General features: G+C 48.9%; 2 protein-coding genes across 3 annotated transcripts in view; both read right to left on the bottom strand.

The window, feature by feature from the left end:
* The window catches only part of WSB2 (WD repeat and SOCS box containing 2), a 349,668-nt gene that overhangs the window by 249,165 nt on the left and 73,799 nt on the right, over positions 1 to 26,704 (bottom strand). The window lies entirely within an intron of this gene.
* KSR2 (kinase suppressor of ras 2) overlaps positions 1 to 26,704 on the bottom strand; it is a gene marked incomplete at its 3' end in the record, with an annotated part of 188,233 nt that overhangs the window by 124,496 nt on the left and 37,033 nt on the right. Inside the window, exons 3-4 of one of the 2 annotated variants that reach the window (XM_083589988.1) lie at positions 25,879 to 26,029; positions 9,375 to 9,882 (exon numbers count right to left, since the gene is read on the bottom strand). In XM_083589988.1, the coding sequence (XP_083446114.1) occupies positions 9,375 to 9,882; positions 25,879 to 26,029 (659 nt within the window). Of the gene's footprint in view, positions 1 to 9,374; positions 9,883 to 12,475; positions 12,495 to 25,878; positions 26,030 to 26,704 lie in introns of those variants that run through there. The other variant, XM_083589987.1, reaches the window with a different exon arrangement.

The following is a 26,704-nucleotide window of genomic DNA, read 5'->3' as shown; positions in this document are numbered from 1 at the left end:
TGGTTTAGTTGTGTTGTGAGTCACTTGGGGACCTCTACGTAACAAGCAACTAATATGAAATAATAATTATATTTGGGAAAGCAACCTACGGAGAATGCTGCTTGCAAAAGAAGTGCAAAATTAAGAGAAATGCACGCTAAAATGGTAGGTAACAAATTTTGAGAATGTAATAAGAGCATCGTGTTCTCACGGTGGCCAACCAAAGGCCTAAGGGAAACCTGCAGAAGGACCTGAGCTCAAGAGCAACTCTCCCCTCCTGTAGTTTATCGCAACTGGTGTTTCAGAAGCATGACTGCCTCCAGCCATGGAAGCAGAGCCAAGCCATCATAGCTAGTAAAATAGGTAAAGGGACCCCTGACCATTAGGTCCAGTCGTGGCCGACAATGGGGTTGTGGCGCTCATCTCGCTTTACTGGCCGAGGGAGCCGGTGTGCAGCTTCCGGGTCATGTGGCCAGCATGACTAAGCCGCTTCTGGCGAACCAGAGCAGCGCACGAAAATGCCGTTTACCTTCCCACTGGAGCAGTACCTATTTATCTACTTGCACTTTGACGTGCTTTCAAACTGCTAGGTTGGCAGGAGCAGGGACCAAGCAACGGGAGCTCACCCCGTTTCAGGATTCGAACCACCGACCTTCTGATCAGCAAGTCCTAGGCTCTGTGGTTTAACCCACAGCACCACCCGCGTCCCATCATAGCTAGTAGCCAGCAGCAGACTTAGCTTCCTCCGTGAATTGGTCCAATCCTCTTTTAAAGCCATTCAAGTTGGAGATAACCCTTTTTTAAATATGTGTGTGTGTGTGTGTGTATACAAACAGGTGTGAAATTATGGCAAACGCATTTAAGACTGGGGGGAAATGAATAAAAGCAAGAAAAACTGAAATGGACAGCGCCACGCATCCCTTCTCATCAGTTACTCCCGCTGAAGCTGGGTACCCTTTGCCCCTCCCAAACATACACCTCAGGGGAGCTGGGAATGGCTGCCCTCGATTCACCAGCACATTTGCAAGCAGCTGCTGCCCTTGAGGACTGCAGTTTTAATGGTGGCTGCAGGAGAGGGGGAGAGATCTTAGGTCTACCATCACCACCCTCTGTTTCTGTCAGGGTTCAGGGAAACTGATTCCTCCCATGGTGGGGAGCCAAGAATTAGATGATGATGATGATGATGATGATGATGATGATGATGATGATGATAATTTATTATTTATACTCTGCCCATCTGGCCAGGCTTCCCCAGCCACTCTGGGCTGCTTCCAATAAAATATTAAAATACCATAAAGCATCAAACATTAAAAGCTTCCCTAAACAGGGCTGCCTTCAGATGTCTTCTAAAAGTCTGGTAGTTGTTTTTCTCTTTGACATCTGGTGGGAGGGCATTCCACAGGGTGGGCGCCACTACCGAGAAGGCCCTCTGCCTGGTTCCCTGTAACTAGGCAAGAAGAGTTCTTACCAAGTCTTTTATTCAATATTCACAGAGAGAGACTTTGAAAAGTGCCTCTCTTGCAGTAATGGCGTTGCTCCGAGTAAAGCCCCACCCCCTCCATCTCTCTTATTACATGTCATCCCTACGTTGGCAGATCTGTGCTTTCTGCCTCTGAGCTCTCTGTTCACCTTGCCTGCCGGGTTCTGGGAGAAGGGGGGTCTGGGATGCTTTCGAAAGACACTGAGTCTGTCAGCTGTCTCTCCCCTGGTGCTTCTTCCTCTTCTTCCTGCTCCCCTCCCAATATTTCCCAGCTTCTCCCCTCTGCAGCCTCTTAACCAAGACCTTCTGCAAACCACTGTTCTAAATCTATACTGTCTCCCTCTTCTCTGGGAAGTGCAGGAGAAGGGGGGGGTCTCCACCATACCTCCTCAGTCCAGTCCCTGACATTTCCCCTTCCTAGACTGCCTCATTCATGAACCACGGTAAGAGATCAGAAGCATCCACTCCTGGTTTTAAATGAATTACCGTCCCAAGTTCTGTCCAGACTTTGAAAACTCTTAGGCAAACAGACAGACAGACACACACACACACACACACACACACACACGTCAGATTCATAAACTACACTTTAACCCCAACTTATTTGGACGAACCAGACTTTTCAATTAATTTCTGAAGTGGCCTGATGTGTAGCTTCTAACTCATGGGTAGGCAAACTAAGACCCGGGGGACGGATCCGGCCCAATCGCTTTCTCAATCCAGCCCGTGGACAGTCCAGGAATCAGCGTGTTTTTACATGAGTAGAATGTGTCCTTTTATTTAAAATGCATCTCTGGGTTATTTGTGGGACAAAGGAATTTCTTCTTCTTCTTTTTTCAAAATATAGTCCGGCCTCCCCACAAGGTCTGAGGGCCAGTAGACCGGCCCCCTGATGAAAAAGTTTGCTGACCCCTGTTCTAACTGTTTTAGACTTAAGGACCCTCTTCTACAAAATGAAGCCAGTGGGTTACTGCTTACAATAATGAATTGCGTTGCCCAAATTACGGCTGTTGACCATAATGCCAAGGTCTGGAACATTAGTCCTGAAAAGGTTCCTTGGGCTTTCAGAAATCCCCCCGTCCGTAATCATCAACAGAGCGGTGGCCTGGAAAACAGATGAGGCTGAGAGGAAGCGCCGGTAATATATGAAAAGCACCTTATGACTTCCTTGGGTCTTTTTTAAGCATTTCGTGATTGCCAATCACCATCAAGCCAGAAACGCAAAGGCTAATTAGAATATTCTGGTGCTCCAGAGAACCAGCGCTGGGTCATTTAGACATTAAACCAAAAGGCCTTCAATTCCCAATAAATTTGTAATAAAATAACCATCTCCGTTGATTGAGAAATCAGAGGAAGGGAACAATAAAACCATACAGGGAGCGCACAGAAGCCCCTGCTGCATTCTGCTGATCCCTATCAATCAACGTCTGCAATTGGCATTTACCGAGCAAAATAACAAGTTGCTGGCTATGGTGTGCAAAGACCTATACACAGCTGCATAGTGGCAAAGTCATAGGCACAGGGTCCCATCATGAGTCCTGTGGGGCAGCATGGGGGGGCATATCTCCTGAGGAGGCAGCAGATCAGTCCACAGGCATCACTGCCACTGTGGCAGCAACAAGTGATGCCTTACTTCATGGGTAGGCAAACTAAGACCTGGGGGCCAGATCCTGCCCAATCACCTTCTAAATCTGGCCCATGGACGGTCCGGGAATCAGCGTGCATTTACATGAGTAGAATGTGCCCTTTTATTTAAAATGCATCTCTGGGTTATTTGTGGGGCATAGGAATTCATTCATATATTTTTTTCAAAATATAGTCCAGTCCCCCACAAGGTCTGAGAGAGAGTGGACCGGCCCCCTGCTGAAAAAGTTTGCTGACCCCTGCCTTACTTGGAGGCCAGATGTGCTGCCCTTTGTAGATCCTGCCCCCTGAAGCAGTTGCCTCACCTTGCCTTGTGCATGGGCCGGCCCTGCAAGCAATATTTGCCATTTTATGAACAGTTGTGGCTTCCCTCAAAGAATCCTGGGAGTTGTAGATTGTTAAGGGGGCTGAGAGTGGTTAGGAGACAACCGGCTGGTGATATTGGGACAAGTTGAGGTCTCTGGACAACCTTCAAGGGCAGGCCCACGTAGGCCATGATGGCCCCATAAGTCTGGTCCCCTTTCTTCTGGGGATGCGAATGAGGACTCTGAATCAGAATGGGAATCACCTTCAGGGCCAGCCTCAGAAACACAAAACCAGTCCAGGGTCTCAGTGCTGTGGGATTTTGAACCCAAAATTAATAAATCAATATTTTAAACATCAAACAGAACAAGTTCAATATTTTCTTAAATATTCAAAGCATTGGGATATTTAGTACTGCATATTTAAACATAAGCGATGGTCAGAGAAATTGAGCTTTTTTTTGCAAAGGTCCCCCAAAGTTAGAGCTGCCATATTTCAAGTGGTAAACATCCGGACAGCTTTTTCAGAACGATAGCACAAAAAAAGGTTGTTGAGCTTTCTTTTGGCGATTGTCCGCCCCCCACCCCGTCCACCACCAACCCACCCGTGCCCAAACACGAGCCCAGGCAACCCACGCCAAAGTCCAAGCCAAAACCCCTGTACATTCACCATCCGTGTATAAGACGACCCCCAATTTCTAACTATTTTTTTTTTTTAGCAAAGAACATCATCTTATACACAGGAAAACATGGTATTCAATCTGCAACTGCAAATACACTAAGTAAAAGTTACCGTACTTTTCCGTGTATTAGACGAGGGGTTTTTTTTACTCCTAAAGAAAGTAAAAAATGGCGGGGGTCAATTCTCCCCAAAAAAGCTCAACAACTTTGGGCCATCTCCCCCCATTTTCTTTAATTTTTGTCCCCCAAAATAATGGGCATCTTATACACAGGAGCGTGTTATACATGGAAAAGTACGATATGTGTTCTTTAAACAAGTGTCTTGCATAGAGTTTTTACAGGAGGGGAAAGAGAACTAACTGGTCAAATGACCTAGGGCTGTCTTCCACATAATCTTTAAATGGGAACTAAAGTCCCATTCCCACCCCACCCCAGCTTAAGGGTGTCTCTTTGACATAGAAGACTGCATTGCAGAAGCCTCTGTACAACCAGAATCTCCCTCGTTTCAGGAATACTGTCCAAAGTTCTGGTCACCTCACCAGACAAAGGATATTGAAGAGTTGGGAAAGGTTCATGAAAGGGCAACCAAGATGATGAAGTGATTCCCTATGAGGAAAAGCTGCAGTATTTGAGTCTTTTCATGGAGAAAGGGAAAGGGGAAAAAACTCCCTCTATCCTAACACTGAAACTCGTAGACTTCCAATGTTGGAAGATTTGAGACCTGTAAAAGACATGACTTCTTCATGGAGCATAGTTGGACTATGGAACTCCCTGCCACAAGAGGCACTGATGGCCACCAACTTGGATGAATTTAAAAGAGCATTTGGACAAATTCTTGGAGAGAACTATCAATGACTGCTAGGCATGATGGCTATGCTCTGCTCATCCTGGTAGCTGGAAGCCACAGGAGGGGTGTGCGCTCTCATGCTCAGGTCCTGTTTGTGGGTTCCCATAGGCATCTTGGTTGGCCACTGTGAGAACAGGACATTGTGCCAGATGGGCCATTATTCTGATCTAGCAGAGTTCTTCTTGCATCCTTCAGCCCTTGCAGCAAAGCCCATCCTTCCCTGTACTCAAAACCAAAGTTCGCAACGGAAAGCATTGTAAACTGCAGCAGGAGCATCTGTGTGATTCTGCAGGATAGAAGTGGGGGGGGGAGACGCCCTCCCTTTAATGCGCTAATTATGATCCCGAAAACACTAATGGGATTAGAAGGCAAGATTCGGTGGCTGCCTCCTGAAAATCATTAAGCCCCATTAGAGTAAATTAACCTCCACTCTTCCACCGAGGAGCTTCTGGGTCCTTTCCAGACATCTCTCCTCCCTGCATAGAAGCAATGAGCCCTTGGTTGGATGCCGGGGTACCAGAACACACTTTGATATTTGTTTTCTCTCCCCTCGATTAATTTAGCTTAATAAACTCCGCTGCCTACGGGGGATTCTCCTCTTGGAACCGGGGCTTGCGGAGGGGCTGCATCTCGCTAATTGTAAATTAAGGTAGCCTGACCTCGAGCGCCAGAGTCCCGCCGAAAGGGAGAAGTGTGTAGGGGGGGGTCTAGCCGGCTGGAACAGAGCTGGCGGGGGGGGGCTCCAGGGTCCCCTTGCGCAATTAACAACTGGAAATGCTTGATTACCTCCCATCCTGGTTGTCGCGCCCAGAGCCTCACTCGAGCTCACCTGAAACATTTAATTACAGAGGGGAAAGGAGGCCTCAGACTCCCACACCAGCACACACAGAGAGAGCAATCTAATTAAATGGTGGCAATGCTTCAGACATCCAGAATGAGCCACAAGAGATGGGAGAAAGACTTCAGACCGGATTCAGGAGGAGAGTCTTCATCAGACTCAAAGTGGACCCCAGGCATCGCTACCTGGCCCCTGGAATTTCACCCAGGCCACACCCTGCTTCGCAACCTCCTTGGGTGTTTGTGCCTGAATAGAATATGTCTTTGTTTTTTATTTGTTTGTTTTTTTTAAAAAAAAGGTTTTTGTTGAACGATTTTTGCATAAGCTCAAGGTGATACAAAATCATCGTAGTGACACAGAGCACAAGCACAAGGTGGGGAAATGGGTTGAATAATGATGGACAGAGAATGGGGCAAAATAGTTTGCATTCTGAAATGGCAAGTCTGGCTGAAACTGTTGAGTCAAACCAAAGGGGGAGATGGGGTGTCTTATCTTTGTTAGTAACATACATGATGAACTGAACTCCCGTCTCAGAGAACTTGTCTCTGCTCATTTCTCTGCCAGCAACCCATGTTCATGTCTCATTTAGAGCCAATGGCCAGACCCTTTTACACAGCAAGAATCAGCAGAGATCCTTCCAAGAACAGGAAGTTTCTAATCTAGCAGCCAGGAGTTTAGGCTTCAAGATCAGATCTCTGTGAACCAGACTCATGATAACCCCTTCCCTAAAGATGGGCAGGAGAGCAAGCAGAAAGTCAGGAGCTAAGGCTTGCTGTGTGCCGTGGCTTTGCACCCTGGTTGTGCTTTTTTCTTGCCTGGAAAGTGGAGGTAAGGAGAGAGAGAGAGACAAATGTGTGTATGTGTGTTTAGAATCTAGCCTACTGTACAAAGACTGAATGTAAGTTCATTGGCCCACCTGCTTTTGCCTCTGCTGCCCCCATTGGCATGTGGCCCTTGGAAGGTTCCCCAGAAGGAAATGTGGCTCTCATAGTGAAGAAAGAAATCCCTGGTTCACTGGGCCCTGCACCACCAAGTATAGGTAAAGGTAAAGGGACCCCTGACCATTAGGTCTAGTCGCGGACGACTCTGAGATTGCGGCGCTCATCTCGCTTTACTAGCCAAGGGAGCCAGTGTACAGCTTTTGGGTCATGTGGCCCGCATGACTAAGCCGCTTCTGGTGAACCAGAGCAGCACACAGAAACGCCGTTTACCTTCCTGCTGGAACGGTACCTATTTATCTACTTGCACTTTGACGTGTTTTCAAACTGCTAGGTTGGCAGGAGCAGGGACCGAGCAGCAGGAGCTCACCCCGTTGCGGGGATTCGAACCGCTGACTTTCTGATTGGCAAGCCCTAGGCTCTGTGGTTTAGACCACAGCGCCACCCGCATCCCACCACCAAGTATACTTAATAGTTAATCCAGATTTGGAACTTAATGAACTATCTAGATTGATCAAGCATAAGAACCTAGGGGGAAGCACTGCTGCATCAGACCAAAGGTCTAACCAGTACCGAGTCCGGCATCTCATAGAGCTGACCAGAAACTTCTGAGAAACACACCAAGAAGACAAAACCATCCTCAGTGGTAGTCAGTGGGACATCTGCTCCTTAAGAGGCCGTTTACACCTCCTGTATCAGGGCTGGATAACTTTTCTCAGCCCAAGCGTCGCATTCCCTTCGGGGGGGGCCACATGTGAGCTGTAGGCGGAGGCAGAGGCAAAAGTGGGAAGAGCAACAGATAGGAATGTCACCTTTGTACAGTAGCCTAGCTTCTCTACAGAGACTTGCACACCCTTCTCTATCCTCCATCCAGACAAGTGGCAAGTTTATTTCCAGCCAGGCTAAAACACTTGAGCCGTGTGTGAAGCAGAGCTAGAGAGGCAGTGTGCCTGGGGAGAGTCATGAGGGCCAGATGGGGAGGCTTGGGGGGGGCGCATTTGGCCCCCACCCTTGAGGCTCCCCACCCTAGACTTAAGACCTCAGAGACACAGAACCTAGCTGGAGCAACATCATAGCCTGTGTGCGCTTGTATGTGGCCTGAATGCACAGGGAGCTGTCCATGGTCCTGATTTCCTGTCCATGGTCCTGATTTCCAGGCTTCACCAGCTATGGGACTCATTGTCTGCATGTAGGCCATGCCTACAACATGCAGACTACTATGTGGTCACCCGCAAGGGCCCTTGCGAGGCAGGAGTGGCAGGGTGTGGTTGAGGAGAGGGTGCAGCCTGGAGAGAGCACCGAGGTCTAGGCAGAGAGGCCTGAAGTGCTCTGTTTGGCCCCTGGGCTGGCAGTTCCTCACCCCTGTCCCTGCACAAAATACAAAATAACAAATGTTGTCGCTGACAAAGACACAAAAGAAAATTCATCAGAGAGAGAGAGAGAGAGAGAGAGAGAGACTACATTGCTTGACAACTTTTTTAAGTGCAGCGAGAGCAAGAGATGGAAAATATCTATAATGGCTGAGAGAAGGGACAGAGTGGCTGGGAGGTGCTCCCCCAACCCACAACACCACCCCTGTTGATGTGGAACAGTTCATTAGAAGGAACGGAGAGCCCTTCTCCTCTGAGGAGGCCACATTCGGACCTAATGAGCTGGCAACCCCATCAGCGTCCCAGAGTATGTGGCACTGCCAAGCTCTGGTGGCTAAATGGCCTGCCTCCTGCTCGTTTGAAAGAAACCGATGCACGAAATGGAAGGCAAAAGGGTTCGTTATCTTTACATCCCATCTTTCAATGACGGCCAAGGGGCGCAGGTGGAAGCAGCCACAGAGAAGCTCCCGGCATGCAGCTCTGACCGGCGGGTGGGGTTTTCACCTATGTATCCTCCTCCTTCCAAACTTTGCACCTTCTTTGGATTGTTCCTAAGTACACAGCCAGCCTATAAGAGCACTTGAACCAATAGAAACACCTACAAATAAAACTGTGCAATAACAAGCACCCTGTCTCCCTCACCTCATCACATAGAGGTGGGTACGTGACCAGCAGGCCTACTCTCCCCCAGGCTGCTGTTCCCCGAAACTAAAGCTCTCATTTACGAAAGAAAGAAACATATATACAGTATATATAAATTGCGGCGGCGGTGGTGCTAGTAGAAGTAGCGGTATTTTAATGCTGGAAAGTGCTACATCAATGTATTATTGCCATCAATAGGTCCATTGCGGATACAGGGATTATAAAAAGAAGTAACGGTAAAGGACCCCTGGATGGTTAAGTCCAGTCAAAGGCAACTATGGGGTTGCAGAACTCATCTCACTTTAAAGCCAAGGGGGCCAGCGTTTGTCCACAGACAGCTTTCTGGTTCATGTGGCCAGCAGGACTAAACCGCTTCTGGCACAACGGGACACCATGACGGAAACCAGAGTGCACGCTGTTTACCCTCCCGCTGCAGTGGTACCTATTTATCTACTTGCACTGGCGTGCTTTCGAACTGCTAGGTTGGCAGGAGCTGGGACAGAGCAATGGGAGCTCACCCCATCGCAGGGATTTGAGCCGCCAACCTTCTGATCAGCAACCTAGCACCCCCACACACTCCATGGGAGACAAGCCCACCTCGCCCTTCTCCACCCGTGTTGTCCATGCACATATTCCCTCCTCAGTCCACTTACTTGGGTGTGTGAGCCTCATCCACTCGATTGCCCAGCTGGAATTCATGGGACTTGCTGCGGTGCAAGGTGGTGAAGCCTGGGAAAAGGTGGATGAGTTTCCGGGAGGATGGGGGTGGCGTTCCCGGGGGCTTCACCTTGTTCCTCCTCCTGACCGGCGGTGTGCCTGGCGGCGTCATGGTGGTGACGATGTTAGGGGTGCGTGGCGGGGTATGTGCACCATGCCGCTGCCGTGGGGAAGGGGGCAAGGAGCGGTGGCCAGACTCCAGTGGCGGGCACAGCCCTGGGAAGCCTTCCACGGTCAGCCTGTCCACATGGGCATACACCGGTCCATGCGGCAAGGTCGAGTGGCAGTGGTGCTGGATGCATTTGGACTGAGCTTTGGGGCTCGGAGAGAGGTGGGTTCGAATCCACTGCATGGATTCCGATTGGCACACAGGGTTGTTCTCCTTGCCCGTCTCAGTCGTTGCCGGCCACTGGATCGTCCAGTCTTGCTTGGAAAGGCTACCACCTGTACAAACAGGAAAGGGGGGGATCATTGTCATGCACACATGAAAAGCAGTGGTGATTTAACAAGAGGAAATTTATGCTACACATTTAAATACATTGAGAACTTATTTAAACTGTCAATGCACCCAGAGGGAGCATCCCAGGAAACCCTTTTCCTTCAGTGTCTCATTTTTTTTTCCAGGCCTAAATTCTCCAGTTTGCAATTTAAAATTCTCCAATTTGCAATTTAAAAAATACAAAAAAACTCATCAAGATTAATCGGCAATTTAATGCAAATTTAACTTTTTGTGTGTGCAGTTTTGACTACAGCACACATTTCTGCAGGCTGTTTCCCGATATATAATGCAGTTATGCGTATTCGTTTCATGAACATAGGCATAGGATTTATTCCGATGTACACATTTCTGTATGTAATTTTGACATATACGCACATTGTTGCAAGCCAGCAATGCATTTTGGTACGTCCTTTTCACAATGCATACATTTGTGGGGGTTTTTTGCACTTTCCCCTATAGCAGTTTAGCAAGGCGTTCTGTGAAGCACCTCCCCACCCATTTAAAAGGGGGTGGGGCTTGGGGGAGAAGGGAAAGGCTTGGGGGGAAGCTGTGAGGGGGCAAGGTAACTGAGGTGTAAAGGGAGGGAGATTTGGTCATTTAAAAGGGTAGCTGGAGTTGGTGAGAAGAGTGAAGCTGGCCCAGTAGCAGTGGCGTAGCGTGGGGGGTGCAGGGGGGCCGGTCGCACCAGGCGCAACATCTGGGGGTTAGGGTTAGGGGGCGCAAATCCACGGGTTAGGGGGCGCAAATTACTTGCCTTGCCCCGGGTGCTGACAACCCACGCTACGCCACTGCCCAGTAGCCAGCATAACTAAGCTCCATGAACGCCTTTAATCCCACTCCCCCCTCCATCTTTCTCAAGCACCCCACACACCACCATTTCCTGAATCCATTCAGGAAGGAATCCTAAGAAGCACTTTATTACCCAAAAGTACTATTGGACAAAATAATAGACTCCATCTCTCTCTCCCCCCAGTGAACCCAGGCTCTCCACTCCCACCAGTTTTCATCCAACGTCTCTTAAGAACTCATGAATAAAAAGGTGATATTTGCATTCTAAAAAAGAAGTCCATAGCGACCCCGACTCTTTTTTATTATTATTATTACGCCACTCGGGATTATTAATTGATAGCCCTGTTATCTCCGCATCCTTTTCAAGGAAATCAATTTATTTCAAGCTCTTGAGAAGGGAGAGGGAAGGACAGGCAATGAGCTGCAGGACAAAAAAGGAAGAAGGGTTGATTAAAAGGAGGGTTTTTTTTTAGTTTTTAAAAAGTGTGACAAGGCGGGGGGGGGATGTCTTTGGGATTGTTCCCTCCAAAGCTGGTTAATAAAAAGAAAATCAGTCAACGGGAAGAGGGAATGAAAGGAGAAGTGGTGCCTGTGCAGGGCTCTTTGTCTCGGCTGCTAATGCAGTACGATGTTTCGAGAGAGGCTGAAAGGGGTCTGGTGCCGAGACAGAGAGAGAGGGAGAGATCTGGTGGAGTTTGAGGGGCTGGACTGATTGGGAGTGGAAAGCGTTAGCAGATCAGACAAGTGAGTCCTCCAAAGGAAAATTAATGGGCGTCTGGAGAAAGAAGCTGCAGAAAGACTTGGAAGTGAATTTGGGCAGCTGACAGAGTTAAGCATCAAGGAGAACTGCCTCCTTGCAAAAGGAGGACTGCTTCTGATCCCAAAGGAATCTGAATCAGCCTGTTTGGATGCTGGAATGTCCTCAGCGCTCTCTGCCCACCTGGGTGATCGGACAGCCGACAAACTAGCCTCCTAATCTCTGAGGAGTTGGCTGGCAACTCAAATGAAAAAGAGAAATGTGTTGCCCCACTAACACCCCCAACCAGTCTTGGCAGTCTTGTGGGTGCCCCCTCCAGATGTTTTGGACTGCCACTCCCGCCATGGGGAGCACCAGCTTGGCAAAGGTTGCTCTAGGCTGCTTCTGCAGAGACGCAGCTCAGAAGAAGGCAAGCAAGGCAGAAATATGTTATGCTATGTTCCTCTCCAGTCAACAGACATCCTGTATTCCCATCGCCTTGCAGGTGCCGACAATCAGTTGACCAGCCTTGCCAAATCAGCTGATCAGTGACACTTGCTAAACCCCATCATTTCTTTGCAAGTGCTGATGATCAGCTGCTTGGTGGATCCTGGAAGCCCCTGCTTTTGGCAGGGAAGCCGTGCCTTTGCCTGTCCCACAGCGGACATGATTAATATGATGTAAGGTATAGAACACGTGAATGTTGCTCATCCAACATGGCTGCATGGGCCAAATGGGGGAGCCTGGAGAGTCTAATAAGGCCCATGGGGCAGAGGTTTCCCACTGCTGGCCTGCAAAGCTCCCTCCAGCTCTATGATTCAACATTGCAATACCTAGGACCGCTTCTGAACTACACCGTATTTGAAGGGGGGAGGGTGGCCCTAGAATTGTCGAGTCATAAGAGGAGCAAGGGTCATCTAGTCCAACCCTCTGCAATGCAGGAATTCTGCCCACAGCCATCCCTGGGTGGGCTTGAACCACCAACCTTCTGGTTAACCACCAGACACACTGACCCATCGCGCCACAGCCTCTCCTCACTCTCCAGCCAAGACGTCAAGCAGTTTAGGGACGTGTTGAAGGCAACCATTTCCCATTTTGCACAGAGCCTTCCAACCCCAGTCAATCCGACTGAGGTGAGTAGACTTCCCCACCCTGCAAAATAGCAGCCGATTGTGATGCAATAATTGGAGGGCCAATCCCTAACAGGGACAAACTCTTGCAGTTCTTGGTCAGTAGGAGATGATTATCCAGGGAGAACACCTTCTTCGGCAAGATTAATTACCACATTGCTAATTAATTATGATTGATGGTTGCTAAGCAGAGGTGTGGAGTGACTGAGAGAAGGGTAGCCCAACGTCCAACGAAGAAAGGCTCTTCATATCGGAGCCCAATCTGGGGTCATTAAACCCCACAGCCCAGGCTCCAGGCATGTCCTTGCCATTGCCTGCATTCATTTATCTGCTCTTTTATTTTGATGGCTGTGTCATTACATGATTGATGAGCACCCTCGTAAAAATAACTTGATGCTTCTCCCAGTGCGTCATGCCTAAAAATATCGAAGTAGAGTTTGGGGAGCCCATTCTCAGCTAATACCTGCTCACACAAAAGCATACAGGATGCTTTTCAGAGACTCGGTTTTTGGCATTGTTGAGCCGTCACAGACCCGGAATCGGTGTGTTCAGATTTTTGCATCCTGCCACCGTCGGCTGTCAAACCTCCTTGGTGGATTTTCATAACATTTTTGTGTGTGCTGTGCCCTTGGAAACGCCAAAACAAGCACGTAGAATACATGTCTATCTCGGCTCAAAGAAAATGTGCATAGCTTGGTACGAAGGTGGTGGAACAAACCCTCTGCTAAAGGGTTGAATGAGTTAGGTATGTTCAGCCTGGAGAAGAGAAGGCTAAGAACTTGTCCATACTTACTTTTCCTCTGTGCTTTCCAGCATTAAAGCTCTGAGTCCAAGCGCTCTTGTTTTTGCTATCCCTGTGCAAACCATCTTTACCGCTGAATTGGAGCAAACAGTGATCTGTGCATCGCCATTTGTTTCAGTTCAGCTTTAAAGACTGGGGTTAGGGGTTTTGTTTTTTTGCAGGGAAAGCTCTGGAGCAACAACAAAAAAGAATACTTGGACATGAAGATTTAAAGCCTAGAAAGCACAGGTCCAAAGTGTGAAGAAGCCCTGAGAGTTGATGTGAGAGCCATCTTCAAATATCTGCGAAGGGCTGTCACACAGAAGATGGAGCAAGCAGGTTTTCTCCTGCTCCAGGGGGCAGGACCCAAACCAATGGACTCAAATGACAAGAAAGAAGATTCCAACTGAATGTTAGGAAGAACTTTCATATGCTAAGGGCTGTTGGACAGTGGAACAGACCACCTGGGAAGGTGGTGACCTCTCCTTCATCAGAGACTTTTAAACAGAGGTTGCATGGCCATCTGTCAGGGATTCTGGGATGGCAGCTAACAGATTGAGGTTGAATCCTGACAAGACAGAAGTACTGTTTTGGGGGGACAGGGGGCGGGTGGGTGTGGGGCAACTGAATGGGGCAACTGTGCCCCTGAAGGACCAGATGCACAGCCTGGGAGTCATTTTGGACTCACAGCTGTCCATGGAGGCGCAGGTCAACTCTGTGTCCAGGGCAGCTGTTTACCAGCTCCATCTGGTACGCAGACTGAGACCCTACCTGCCCGCTAGACTGTCTCACCAGAGTGGTACATGCTCTGGTTATCTCCCGCTTGCACTACTGCAATGCGCTCTGTGTGGGGCTACCTTTGAAGGTGACCTGGAAACTACAACTAATCCAGAATGCGGCAGTTAGACTGGTGACTGAGAGTGGGGACCACATAACACCAGTCCTGAGAGATCTACATTGGCCCCCAGTACGTTTCCGAGCACAATTCAAAGTATTGGTGCTGACCTTTAAAGCCCTAAACAGCCTCGGTCCTGTATACCCAAAGGAGTGTCTCCACCCCCATCGTTCAGCCTGGACACTGATGTCCAGCTCCGAGGGTCTTCTGACAGTTCCCTCCCTGTGAGAAGCGAAGTTACAGGGAACCAGGCAGAGGGCCTTCTTGGTAGTGGCACCCGCCCTGTGGAATGCCCTCCCATCAGATGTCAAGGAAATAAGCAGCTATCCTATTTTTAAAAGACATCTGAAGGCAGCCCTGTTTAGGGAAATTTTTAATATTTAATGCTGTATTGTTTTTAACACTCGATTGGTAGCCGCCCAGAGTGGCTGGGGAAACTCAGCCAGATGGGCGGGGTTTAAATAATAAATTTATTATTTTATTATTATTATTATTATTATTATTATTATTATTATTATTATTATTATACTGTGATTCCTATATTGCAGGGGGTTGGACTAGATGACCCTTGGGGGACCTTCCAACTCTGCCATTCTATGATTCTGTGACTGGTGCACTGTAGATTAATGTGGATGCACCATAGCCAATATTTTACATGACAAACTATTATTCTCTCTTTGATTCATACGAAACCAGTGACCTATTCAGGCCTTCAATGAACTGGGGGAGGGGGGATAAAGCATGTATGAGGCATGGGGGGACCTAACCCCCAACCTTCCCATGCTGAATGGGGCGCTTGAATACAAACTTTTAGTGCATTTGGCTTAGAAACGTCCCCACTATTGGGAACCCAGATCTTTTGCCCGACTCAGGAAGCTATGAGGCTGCATCCTGTGGGAATGCACAGCCCTGATCTTCTGTTTAAGGCAAACACCTGAATAAGGCTTAGGAGAGACACCTACAGTGAGGAGTCAGGAAAACAGCATAAATAAGCTTGTTCCCTCAGCCTGCCCTGCCCCTACTAAGTATCACACTATGGCTACTGGAATCCACATGCGCCTTTCCAAGACATGCTTTATTCCACCACCACCAAGATCTCTGAAGGTCTGAACTGGGTTATGGCTCTATACAAACCAGTGGAAAGTTGCAATTGACTAAACCACATCAAGCAGGCTCTGGTCTAGTTAATTTCATCCGGTCGCTGTCATGATAGCGGCAAGTATCCAGGAATCTGCTCCCAACGTTCCACAAAAAAACACATTTCTCTCTTTAAACAAAAAAGGAATCACCTGGATCAAACCCCACAGCACACAAGTGTCAGTTCTATATATATTTTTCCCAAGCACCCAGCACAAAAATTTTCAAACTGCCTTGCATAACTTGGTCACAGCTACATTCCTAGATGTGGCTATGATGCTCCCTGGCTTCCTGGGCAAAATCCTTCTCTTGCCAATTAAACTTCATTGCAGAATTAACCCCTCAAACTACTCTTTTTTTCAGCACCCTTTTTCATTTTATATATATATTTATTGCATTTATATCCCACCTTTTCCACCAAGGAGCTCAAGGTGGCATAGGGGTCTGCAAACTTTTCCAGCAGGGGGGCGGTCCACTGTCCCCCAGACCTTGTGGGGGGCCAGACTATATTTGGGGGGGTAAATTAATTCCTATGTCCCACAAATAACCCAGAGATGCATTTTAAATTAAAGGACACATTCTACTCAAGTAAAAACACACTGATTCCTGGACCATCTGTGGGCTGGATTTAGAAGGCGATTGGGCCAGATCCAGCCCCCGGGCCTTAGTTTGCCTACCCATAGCATACACACTGTCCTCATTTAATCCCCACAACAACCCTGTGAGGTAGAGGTTAAGCTGAGATGCCCTGAGTGGCCCAAGGTGAGCTCCATGGCCAAAATGGGGATTTGAACTCTACTCTCCCAGGTCCTAGTCCAACACACTAACCACTACACCACACTGCCTCTCATGGGCAGACCTATCAGTTCGTGGCTGTGACTTCTCTGTGATGAGCCCCTTCTTCATCTACCCACATCATTTGCAGACATTCAAAAGCCCTCAGATTTGTTACCTCCCCATCCCTTTGTTTCTGCCCTCTTGCTTTTTATTTCCTCTACTCCAGCGGTGGTGATCCTTTTTCAGCTCAAGGACCACGTTCAATAAAAGGCAACTTTCCAAAGGCTGCATGCCAATGGCGGGAAATGGATACAAATCTCCCCTTTCTATAGCAGGCTGTGTTCCAGCCACACACACAACCCTCCATCCAGGTAAGCAACAGGCATTATCACAGCTCAAGGGCACATACCAGCCAGGCAAAAGCACTCAAGGAGGGAGCAAAAGATCACAGAAGGGTCATAGCTCAGTAGCAGAGCATCTGCCTAGCAGCTAGAAGGTCTCTGGTTCAATCCCTGGCAATCTCCAGGTAGGGCTGGGAGAGACTCCCTGCCTGAAACCCTCAAGACCCACTCCCTTTCATAGAATCATAGAATTGTAATGTTGGAAGGGACCACTGAGGGCATCTGGTCCAACCCCCTGCAATGCAAGAATCTTCTGTGGGGCTCGAGCTCAGAACCCTCAGAGTCTCATGTTGTACCAGCCGAGCTCAAGGCATTTTGAGCTAGATGGACCAGTGGGTCTGAATCAACATAAGGCAGCTTCCTATGTTCCTCAAGGAGGGCCAGTGAAGGGATGCTGCCTGGTGAGAAGATGTGTGGCCCCGGGAGAGTCCCAAGGGCCAGATGGGGGAGCTTGGTGGGCCACATGTGGCCCCTGGCCTGAGCTTCCCCACCCTTGATTCAAGACTTCAGTGAGCCACAGGTCCTAGCTAGAGCAACATCCAGCCTTGTGTGCTCTGTCCAGAACACCCAGTGAGCTGTCTGTGGTGCTGATCTTCTGCCAGGCCTCCTCCCAAGCTTCACTAGTTCTCCCCAAGGGACTCTTTTGAATATAACATGCCCCATACTACCTAGTCTTCTGCAACGGCCCTAAAAATGCTTCAAAGAGAGACCCACAGTGGTATCGGAGCACCCAACGGGACCACGTCAAGGTAGGCATCCCTCAAAAAACACACCACCCAGGACCACAAGTCCCTCGCCCTGCGTTTCGCTGGGGCCCTCGCGCAGGCTTACCCAGATCCCTCGGCTGACCGCCACTAGGTCTTCCGAGGTGAGAAAGCAACCCTCGTTTTTGCTTTCTCCGAGACGGCAACTGCTCCTCAAGTGTGTTCTAGCTTTCCTCCCCCACAAGAAAAAGCAAAAGTTACTACGGCAACCAGGAATTTTAAGCCACAGAAAAGCAGAAAATGTCACGAAGGGTTGCTGCTCATCGCGACGGGCGCACTGCATCCAAATGCGAGTGAAAGGTGCAGAGGAGTCGCAGCTCAGGTGAGTAGAGCATCTGCCTGGCAGGCAGGAAGGCCCCGGGTTCACTCCCCAGCACCTCCAGGTGGGCAGGGGACTGTTTCCTAACAGCACCCTCTCAGCACCCTCACCAAACTACAGCTCCCAGAATCCTTTGGGGGAAGGGAAAACTGTCTAAAATGGTATGGTGCTCTTTCAACGTGTGGTGTTAATGTGGCATAGATCAGTCTGGATGGAGGAGGAGATGTTTCAAGGCACCATCCACCAGCTTGGCTCACGCTAGTTGCCTGGTCCGAGAACTACCTCCACTTACAGCTGTTCTGTCTGGCCATTAGGAACAAAATGAAGCCTTGGTACCACCCTGTTTTCCTTCTCCCCCCCCCCCGCCATTCCACTTCCTTTTCCATCATGTCTCATTAGACCAGGCATGTCCAAAGTCCATTTTGGGGGCCCTCCGGTTGATGATTTAAAGCTCAACAACTCTAGCCCTGAGGGACGCGGGTGGTGCTGTGGGTTAAACCACAGAACCAAGGATTTGCCAATCAGAAGGTCAGCAGTTCGAATCCCCACAATTGGGTGAGCTCCCATTGCTCAGTCCCAGCTCCTGCCAACTAGCAGTTAGAAAGAACATCAAAGTGCAAGTAGATAAATAAGTACCACTCCGGCGGGAAGGTAAACGGCGTTTCCGTGCGCTGCTCCGGTTCACCAAAAGCGACTTAGTCATGCTGGCCACATGACCCAGAAAAACTGTACGCCGGCTCCCTTGGCCAATAAAGCGAGACCAATAACTCCAGCCCTCACACACATTCACTTCATCAAATCTGGCCCTCTTTGAAAGACGTTTGGGCACCCCTGCATTAGACTGTAAGCCGCTGTTTTAAATGGCCAACTGCTTTGAGTGGGGAAGGGCTGCAGCTCAATGAAAGAGCCTCTGTTTCAAATGCAGAAGGTCCCAGGTGCATCTTCAGGCCGTTCAGGGAGGGACCCCCTGTCTGAAAATACTAGCCAGAAGAACCAAAGATCTGACTCTCCCTCTCTCCTCTAAAACCTGGAGCCAAACCTGCAGCTCTGAAGGGACCCAGGCTGCTGAAAGTTGCCGAACCCTCTTAGAGGGAAAGCATTGGATTGACATTGGACGTAGAGGCTCTGCTTCCTTTTGCTGGCCTACACAGATCCCTTGGACCCTGATTCTTTGACAACGTGCTGCAGTTGTGTTGCAAGAGCACCGATGCAGCCCAGTAGCTGAGAGATTGCACTAAGCTCCAGGTTCAAACCACACCGGTGCCATGAGTTCACTAGGTGAGCATTCTGAAGCTGCTGAACTCCAGCTTCCATCAGACCCAGTCAGGAGAGCCCAGTGATCAGGGCTGATGGGAGTTGTAGTCCCAATAACATACAGAGGGCTACAAGTTCCTCGCTGCTGCCTCAAAGCAAGCCACTCTCCCAGCCCAGCCTACCTCACAAGGTTGTTGTAAAAGCAGGAAGATGGTGTGTATGGAACGCTTCAATGTATTCAAGCGCTGAGCTTTATTGTTGGGTAGAGAAAAAGCACTTTGGAATCTTGTGGATGCCTGTGCAAGGTGGTGGTCCCAATCTAGACTGCAAAGTCAGAGCTAGTGAATATATTCAAAATGGAAGACGGGTGGAGTGCCAATGCCCTGCAGATCAGGATTAGCCTTCAGCCCATTCTCCATTCTGCAATGCTTTAGGAGGGCGGTCCTATACATCTTAATGAAGAGGCATTAGCCATCACACAAAAATGACAAATGGAAGCCCATCCATCTCCTTCCTCACCCCCACCTCCTTCGTCTGGGGCGATAATGGATCGTTCCTCTTCTCACCCCCATTGCTGGGACTCTGGCAACTGCATTCACGAGCCAGCAGCTGATTAATGGCCCGGTGCACTTATTGCAATATGGCTCCCCTGTGATTAATATTCACCATCGATAACAATGCTTACGAGGCACCTGGTGCCCCCATGGCGATGCAACCTGAAAGGTTACCCTACTTGCAATGCCACCCCAAACACTCTGTCAGCAGTTCAGCATGCTGCAGGCTTCAGTAGCAACAGCCTCTCGGATCGAAGTGATTGACCGAGTGCAGATAATGGCAGCAGAGCAGGATGAAAACACACACAGACACACGCCAACGGACCGAGGACAGGACAGAGCCTTTTTTGGCTGCAGAAATCTGCACACACCCCTGGAGGGGGGCAGCAGAAGAAGCTAGATGAGACCATAAGGGGGAAAGGCAGAGGGAAATCAGCTGACAGCCATCCTCTCTCCGAGCCCCCAGACATCTGTCACCAGGGCAGGCGTGGAAAGCACATCCGTCAGACGCCCGTTCTGAAGAAGTGACGGCGTGGCGACACGGGTGACCTTTTATCTGCGACACGGAACCGCGGAGGCTCTGGTCGTGATGCGGAGTCAATACAGCCTCACTCTTCATTTATCTCCCAGCCGGCTGTCCATCTCTTCGTCTCACCTGTCCATCATCACAGGCGAGGTTTATTTAATTAGCCAAAGAGAAGCCTGAGCAACCCGCCCCCTTCCCCCCACACTTTTTTTTCCTTTTAAAACAAATAAAATGCAAAAAAAATCCTCTGCATTAATGGCCCTTCTGCACTTCCAAGGACCTCTCCAGAAGATCGGGTTTTCTCTACACAAGAAATGCCAAAGTTACACAGATGCCTGCTAAACTTCCCGCTGCAGAAAGGTGCTGGTTTTATCGGCGTTCAAGCTGCAGTTATTTTGTGGCTGGGGAAAATTCAAGAGCCAAACTGGAATTTCTCAATAGGGGTTTTTTGGCTTTCATGTCCCTGCCTTCCCTTTAAAAAAGAAGCTTTTCTTTTATTTTTATTTAAAATATTTTATAGTCTGCCTTTAAGGGCAAGAGCTTTCTCTCAGGGCAACATATGAGATCACAGTGAACATACTTAATAGGTAAAGGTAAAGGGACCCCTGACCATGAGGTCCAGTCGTGACCGACTCTGGGGTTGCGGTGCTCATCTCGCTTTATTGGCCAAGGGAGCCAGCGTACAGTTTCCGGGTCATGTGGCCAGCATGACTAAGCCGCTTCTGGTGAACCAGAGCAGCGCACGGAAATGCCGTTTACCTTCGCTACCTATTTATCTACTTGCACTTTGACGTGCTTTCAAACTGCTAGGTTGGCAGGAGCAGGGACTGAGCAACGGGAGCTCACCCTGTCACGGGGATTCGAGCTGCCGACCTTCTGATCGGCAAGTCCTAGGCTCTGTGGTTTAACCCACAGTGCCACCCGCATCCCAAACATACTTAATAGAAGCCAGTTAATAAGGGAGAGGTTAAAAACACCCAGCCAGTCCAAAACTAGCCATGATTGCTGTGCTCTGCCTCAATGGTCGGCCAGAGGCAATATTCCTGAATACCACTTGCTGGAAACCCCAGGAGGGGAGATAGATCTTGTGCCAAAGTCCTGCTTGCAAATTTTCCATGGGCATCTCGTTGGCTTCCATGAGAACAGGATGCTGGACCCGATGGGCCATTGGCCTGATCCTGCAAGGCTGTTCTTATGTTATTATACTTTTACTGATGGAGAATAAGGCTATCAGCAACTATGTTCTGCCTCCACTGTCAGAGGTTGTATATACACAGGCGAACTAATGCCAGTGAACTGGAAGAAGCAAAGATCAGCAGTGTCAAAGCAATGATTCTTCAACATCAGCTTCGTTGGACTGGTCATGTTGGGCAGATGCCTGATTCTCGTCTTCCAAAACAACTGCTCTATTCCGAACTTAAAAATGGAAAGCATAATGCTGGTGGTCAACAAAAGAGGTTAGAAGACTCTCTCAGGGCAAATCTAAAAAAATGTAGTATAAACACCAACAACTGGGAAACACTGGCTTGGGAGCGCTCCAATTGGAGAACAGCCTTTACCAAAGGCTTTGAAGACACTCGAACTCAGGACGAAAGGGAGAAATGTGCTAAGAGGAAGGCATGCTTGGCAAACCCTCACCATGATCAACTCCTGCCTCGAAATCTATGTCCCCACTGTGGAAGGACATGTGGATCCAGAATTGGCCTCCACAGTCACTTATGGACTCACTGTTAAAACTGTGTTTGTGGAAGACAATCTTACTCGGCTACGAGGGATCGCCAAAGAAGAAGAAGATGCCCCCAAATTTTCTGGGAATTACAAGTGTGAAGAGTGTTGTTGTACTCAAGTCCTCCTTGCAGGCTTGCCATAAGAAGCTGTTCAGCCACTGTGAGAACAGGATGTCCGGGCTAGAGGGCCCATGGTCTGATTCAGCAGGAAGGTTCTTTTGTGTACATTGAATGGGGGACCTCCCACATCCAGGCACGGGCCCTGCAGCCAAGCTCTGTTAGAACTGTCAGGTTCTTTTCAACGACCAGATTTCTAGGCCTCAGGGAAGCGGCTGGCTGTCCCCTGGAAGGCACGGCGCTCCTGGAAGTCAGTGGAAAGTTCTGGGAAGCCTTCTCTGCTCTCCGAGCGCAGTCTAAAGAAACAGCTTCTGTCCCTTTAAAGCACCTTTGAGTCAGCAGCAGACGAGATGGAAGGGTCGAGATTGATATTAATAAATTAGGATAAGGTACAATGTCAATGTCGGTTAATGAGTCATTCATTAGAGCGGTCCAATTTCCTAGGACATATCTCTACAGGAGTAACGTGCGAGCAGAGAGCGGGGGAAGGGGGGACGGAAATATAGGGCATCATGACACTCCGTGCAGCGTGAGAGTAACTGCTCGCCTGTCGTTTCTTGGTGCAGAGCACAGCGAAGAGGCCTTAGCCATGAAAAGCACTGTGGTGCAGCAACTGAAAGCGCAGGCGAAGCATTTCCGAGAGTTGTAGCTGTTCAACGGCCTCAGAATGTGGCAGACTCTGGAGCCTGAGCAGAAAGTTAGTACAGTGGTACCTCTGGTTACGTACTTAATTAGTTCCAGAGGTCTGTTCTTAACCTGAAACTGTTCTTAACCTGAAGCACCACTTTAGCTAATGGGGCCTCCCGCTGCTGCCGCGCCGCCGGAGCACAATATCTGTTCTCATCCTAAATCAAAGTTCTTAACCCAAGGTAATATTTCTGGGTTAGCGGAGTCTGTAACCTGAAGCGTATGTAACCTGAAGCATCTGTAACCTGAAGTGTATGTAACCAGAGGTACCACTGTACAGTGGTACCTCGGGTTAAGAACTTAATTTATTCTGGAGGTCCGTTCTTAACCTGAAACTGTTCTTAACCTGAGGTACCACTTTAGCTAATGGGGCCTCCCACTGTGGCCACATGAGTTCTGTTCTCATCCTGAAGCAAAGTTCTTAACCCGAGGTACTATTTCTGGGTTAGTAGCGTCTATAACCTGAAGCGTCTGTAACCCGAGGTACGACTGTACCTTTCTCCCCCAAAAAAGACACCTGGGGACAAGTTGGATGCAAAAAAAGGCTGAGTCCCCCTCCCACCCGTCCCTGACGTCATGGAGCCCAGAGCTGGCCCACCCATGAGGCAAGGTGAGGGGACTGCCTCAGGATCCACAGAGGCAGCAGATCTGGCCTCCAAGGAATGCATTTGGCCCTCAGAAGGCTACCCAGAAGGAAGTGTGGCCCTCGGACAGGAAAAGGGTCCCCGCCTCTGGAATCAATCCTGTGACCTGGCAGTAGCTAGATTCCAAGGGAGTGTGTCATTGGCAGAAAGGCAGAACAGGATCCAGTGTCGCCTTTATGCGTGTGTGTTAAGAGTGGCAAATTTAATGTCATGCCTGGAGGAAGCCAGGAAGAAAAACCAGTGGAGGGAGAGGCAAATGCATGTGAGGGTGTAATTACATTGGGATGGGGGGTGGGATTTCTCCTCCTCCTCTAACATCAAGACTCCAGAAGCCAGCTTTGTCCCTGGGCGGGGAAGATGGAAAACTGTGATGGACTTTGTCCCAGGACGCAACAACCAGCCACACCTCTGAAGGGTGAAATCAGCACTTTCCTGGGCAGACTTCCAGCTCTTCCTCGTTCCCCCGTGACAGATTCCTCTGCCTTAAAGCAAAGGAGGGGAAGGCATTGAGAGTTGATTTAGGGTCACGCCAAGGTCATAGAATAAGAGAATCGTAGTGTTGGAAGGGACCCAAAGGGTCCTCTAGTCTAACCCTCTGCAATGCAGGAATCTCAGCTAAAGCATCCTTGACAGATGACCATCCAGCCTCTGCTTCAAAACCTCCAAGGAAGGAAAGTCCACCACTTCCTGAGGTAGAATGTTCCACATTCAAACAGCTCCTACGGTCTGAAAGTTTTTTTCTGTATGTTTAGTCTTAATCTCCTTTCTTGTAACTTGAAGCCATTGGTTCAAGTCCTACCCTCCAGAGCAGGAGAAAACAAGCTTGTTCCCTCTTCCATGTGGCAGCCCTTGAAATATTTGAAGATGGCTCTCATATCTCCTCTTTTCTGGTCTAAACATACCCAGCTCCTTCAACCATTCCTCATAAGGCTTTGTTTCGAGACATTTGATCATCTTGGTTGCCCTCCTCCGCACATGGTCCTTCTCACTGTGTGTTCATTATGATTATCACTACGGACTGGAGGTGGTTGAACGCAACACCGTTCCAGGTTGGCCCATCAAGTCCAGCATCCCGTTCTCACAGTGGCCAGCCAGATGTCCGCAAGCAGGTCCTGAGACCACCAGCGCTCTGCTCACCTGTCATTCACAACAACTGTCATTCAGAAGAATGCTGCTCTGATGGCAGAGGTGGAGCACAGCCATGGTGGCCCATAGCCGAGACCTCCTCAACCACAGAGTTGCTGATCACACGGCCGGGTGGTGGGCAGCCAAATCTCAGCATGGGTGCAGGTCCTCCAAATGATGGAAACTTACAGGCAATATCTCAGAAAATGGTGGGTCTCTCCTTCGTGGGAGGTTTTTAAAGAGAGGTAGGCTGGCCACCTGCCAAGGATTCCTTATCTGTCATCCCTGAACTGCAGGGGGTTGGACTAGATGACTCTTGGGGTCCCTTCCATCTCTCCACTTCTATGATGCCATTAATACAGCTGGTTGCCTATAGCCAGAGCAGCGAATTTTGAGACCTGCCACATCCAACTGCCACACTGGTCTCAGTGTGGCTTCTGTTATCCCACAGCACCCTCTGCTGTTTGCAAGAGGCCAAGCATGCAGACTTTATTTATTTTTTTACAGATGATTATGATGGTGATGGCGATGGCGATGACTATTACCCTCCATTCACCCTAAGTCCCAGGGCGGGTTGCAGTAACTGTTAAAAACACATACTCAGGAGGTTGTCTTATCAACTCATGACCATTAATCCATTCAGCTCAGTACAGTGGTACCTCGGGTTAAGAACTTAATTTGTTCTGGAGGTCCATTCGTAACCTGAAACTGTTCTTTACCTGAGGTACCACTTTAGCTAATGGGGCCTCCCGCTGCCGCCGCCGCACAATTTCTGTTCTCATCCTGAAGCAAAGTTCTTAACCCGAGGTACTATTTCTGGGTTAGCGGAGTCTGCAACCTGAAGCGTCTGTAACCCGAGGTACCCCTGTACTGTCAACACTGACTGGTGGTGGCTCTCTAAGATATCAGACCAGGCCCTCATCCAGCCCAGCCTGGAAACAACGAGAGTTGAACCTGGTACCTTCTGTATGCAAAGGAGTTGCTCAGCTGCTGAGCAACAGCCATTCCCTGTGCATTGAGAAGCCATCAAATTAGGTCTCTCCCCCTGCCCCCAGCACACACACTTCCAAAATGACAGAGAGGTTTGCAAGACTTGCAGCTGCGATCAAAGTTTGTTGCACACTCTTTTTACGGCTGTTGAAGAAACTGTTAAGCAGAGAGGCAGATGAGAATTCGTAAAGGAATGTCAACAAGCTGCAAGATTTCCAGGCACCCCTAACAGGAGGGTCCTGTCAGCTGTTCTAGGATATAGGTAAAGGATAAGGGACCCCTCCCAGCAGATGTCAAGGCAATAAACAACTATTTTACTTTTAAAAGACGACTGAAGGCTGTTTAGGGAAGTTTTTAATGTCTGATGCTGTATTGTTTTTAATATTCGGTTGGAAGCCGCCCAGAGTGGCTGGGGAAACCCAGCCAGATGGGCGGGGTATAAATAAATTATTTTATTATTATTATTATTATTATTATTATTATTATTATTATTATTTAATAACCTAACTGGGAGGGCCCCAAGGTTCTCCACTGAAAGTTAGACACCCAGTCATCAGTGAGGGAGGGAGGGAGAGCACACCTTCGCACCTGATTTATGGACGCTCCGGAGGCAGGAGAGGGAGGCGTTGAGCCTTGCGCATTCTTCCTGGTTGGCCCCAAACTTCTTCACCGTCATGCAGACCTGCTCGTCCGTCATCTCCAGAAGGTCCTCCAGGTTCAACTGGCCAGGAGTTATTTCCTAGAGGGAGGAAGGAGGAAGGCAAGTGTCATAAGAAGAAGGAAGGGAGTCTCATCAGGCCAAGCGAATCTGCCAGAGATCAACAACTCAATCGCATCCTCCTGAAATGTAAAGGGTTGCAGCCAAATAAATCCTACTCAATAAAGACCTCCTGGGATTAATGGTCCTGTTTGAATCAGGTTCCTTCATTCCAAGGGGTTTGCTGAGAGGAGGACAAATTTTGGGTGCAATTTCTTATATGAATATTGAGGCAGACAGGTGCTTTGTGTCACCGGCATAAGCAAATGTCTGGCTCTTCTAAGGCTTTATAGAACCTCTATTATCAATCCTGTGGAACTCACAGGTGGAGAAAACTCTCATTTTTACATACCTTTGTTATTAGTAAAGGGAACCTTTGAATGAGTTAATACTTTATTATCCCTTTAGAACCACACTGTATTTTTGGACTTCTGTCCTTCCAGGCTGTGTTGCTTTTTGGTTTACATTTTTTAATCTTTTGTTTTTGTTTTGTAGGCACAAAACCAGGCAAAAATTAAATGGTAATATTGGATACAACCCAGGGCAAACAGGGCACTGCCCCATCAAGTTCGTCCTGCCCTTAGCCAGTCCCTACCTACCTGCCTGCCTGACTTCTTCTTTACAGAACATCCAGGGCAGGGACCTTGCCTGACAGCT

The sequence above is a fragment of the Podarcis filfolensis genome, assembly GCF_964270895.1.
Source record: "Podarcis filfolensis genome assembly, chromosome: 16".
In the NCBI taxonomy this organism is placed as follows: Eukaryota; Metazoa; Chordata; class Lepidosauria; order Squamata; family Lacertidae; genus Podarcis; species Podarcis filfolensis.
Note: the sequence above shows the minus strand (reverse complement) of the source record. Positions and strands in the feature narration are given on the sequence as shown.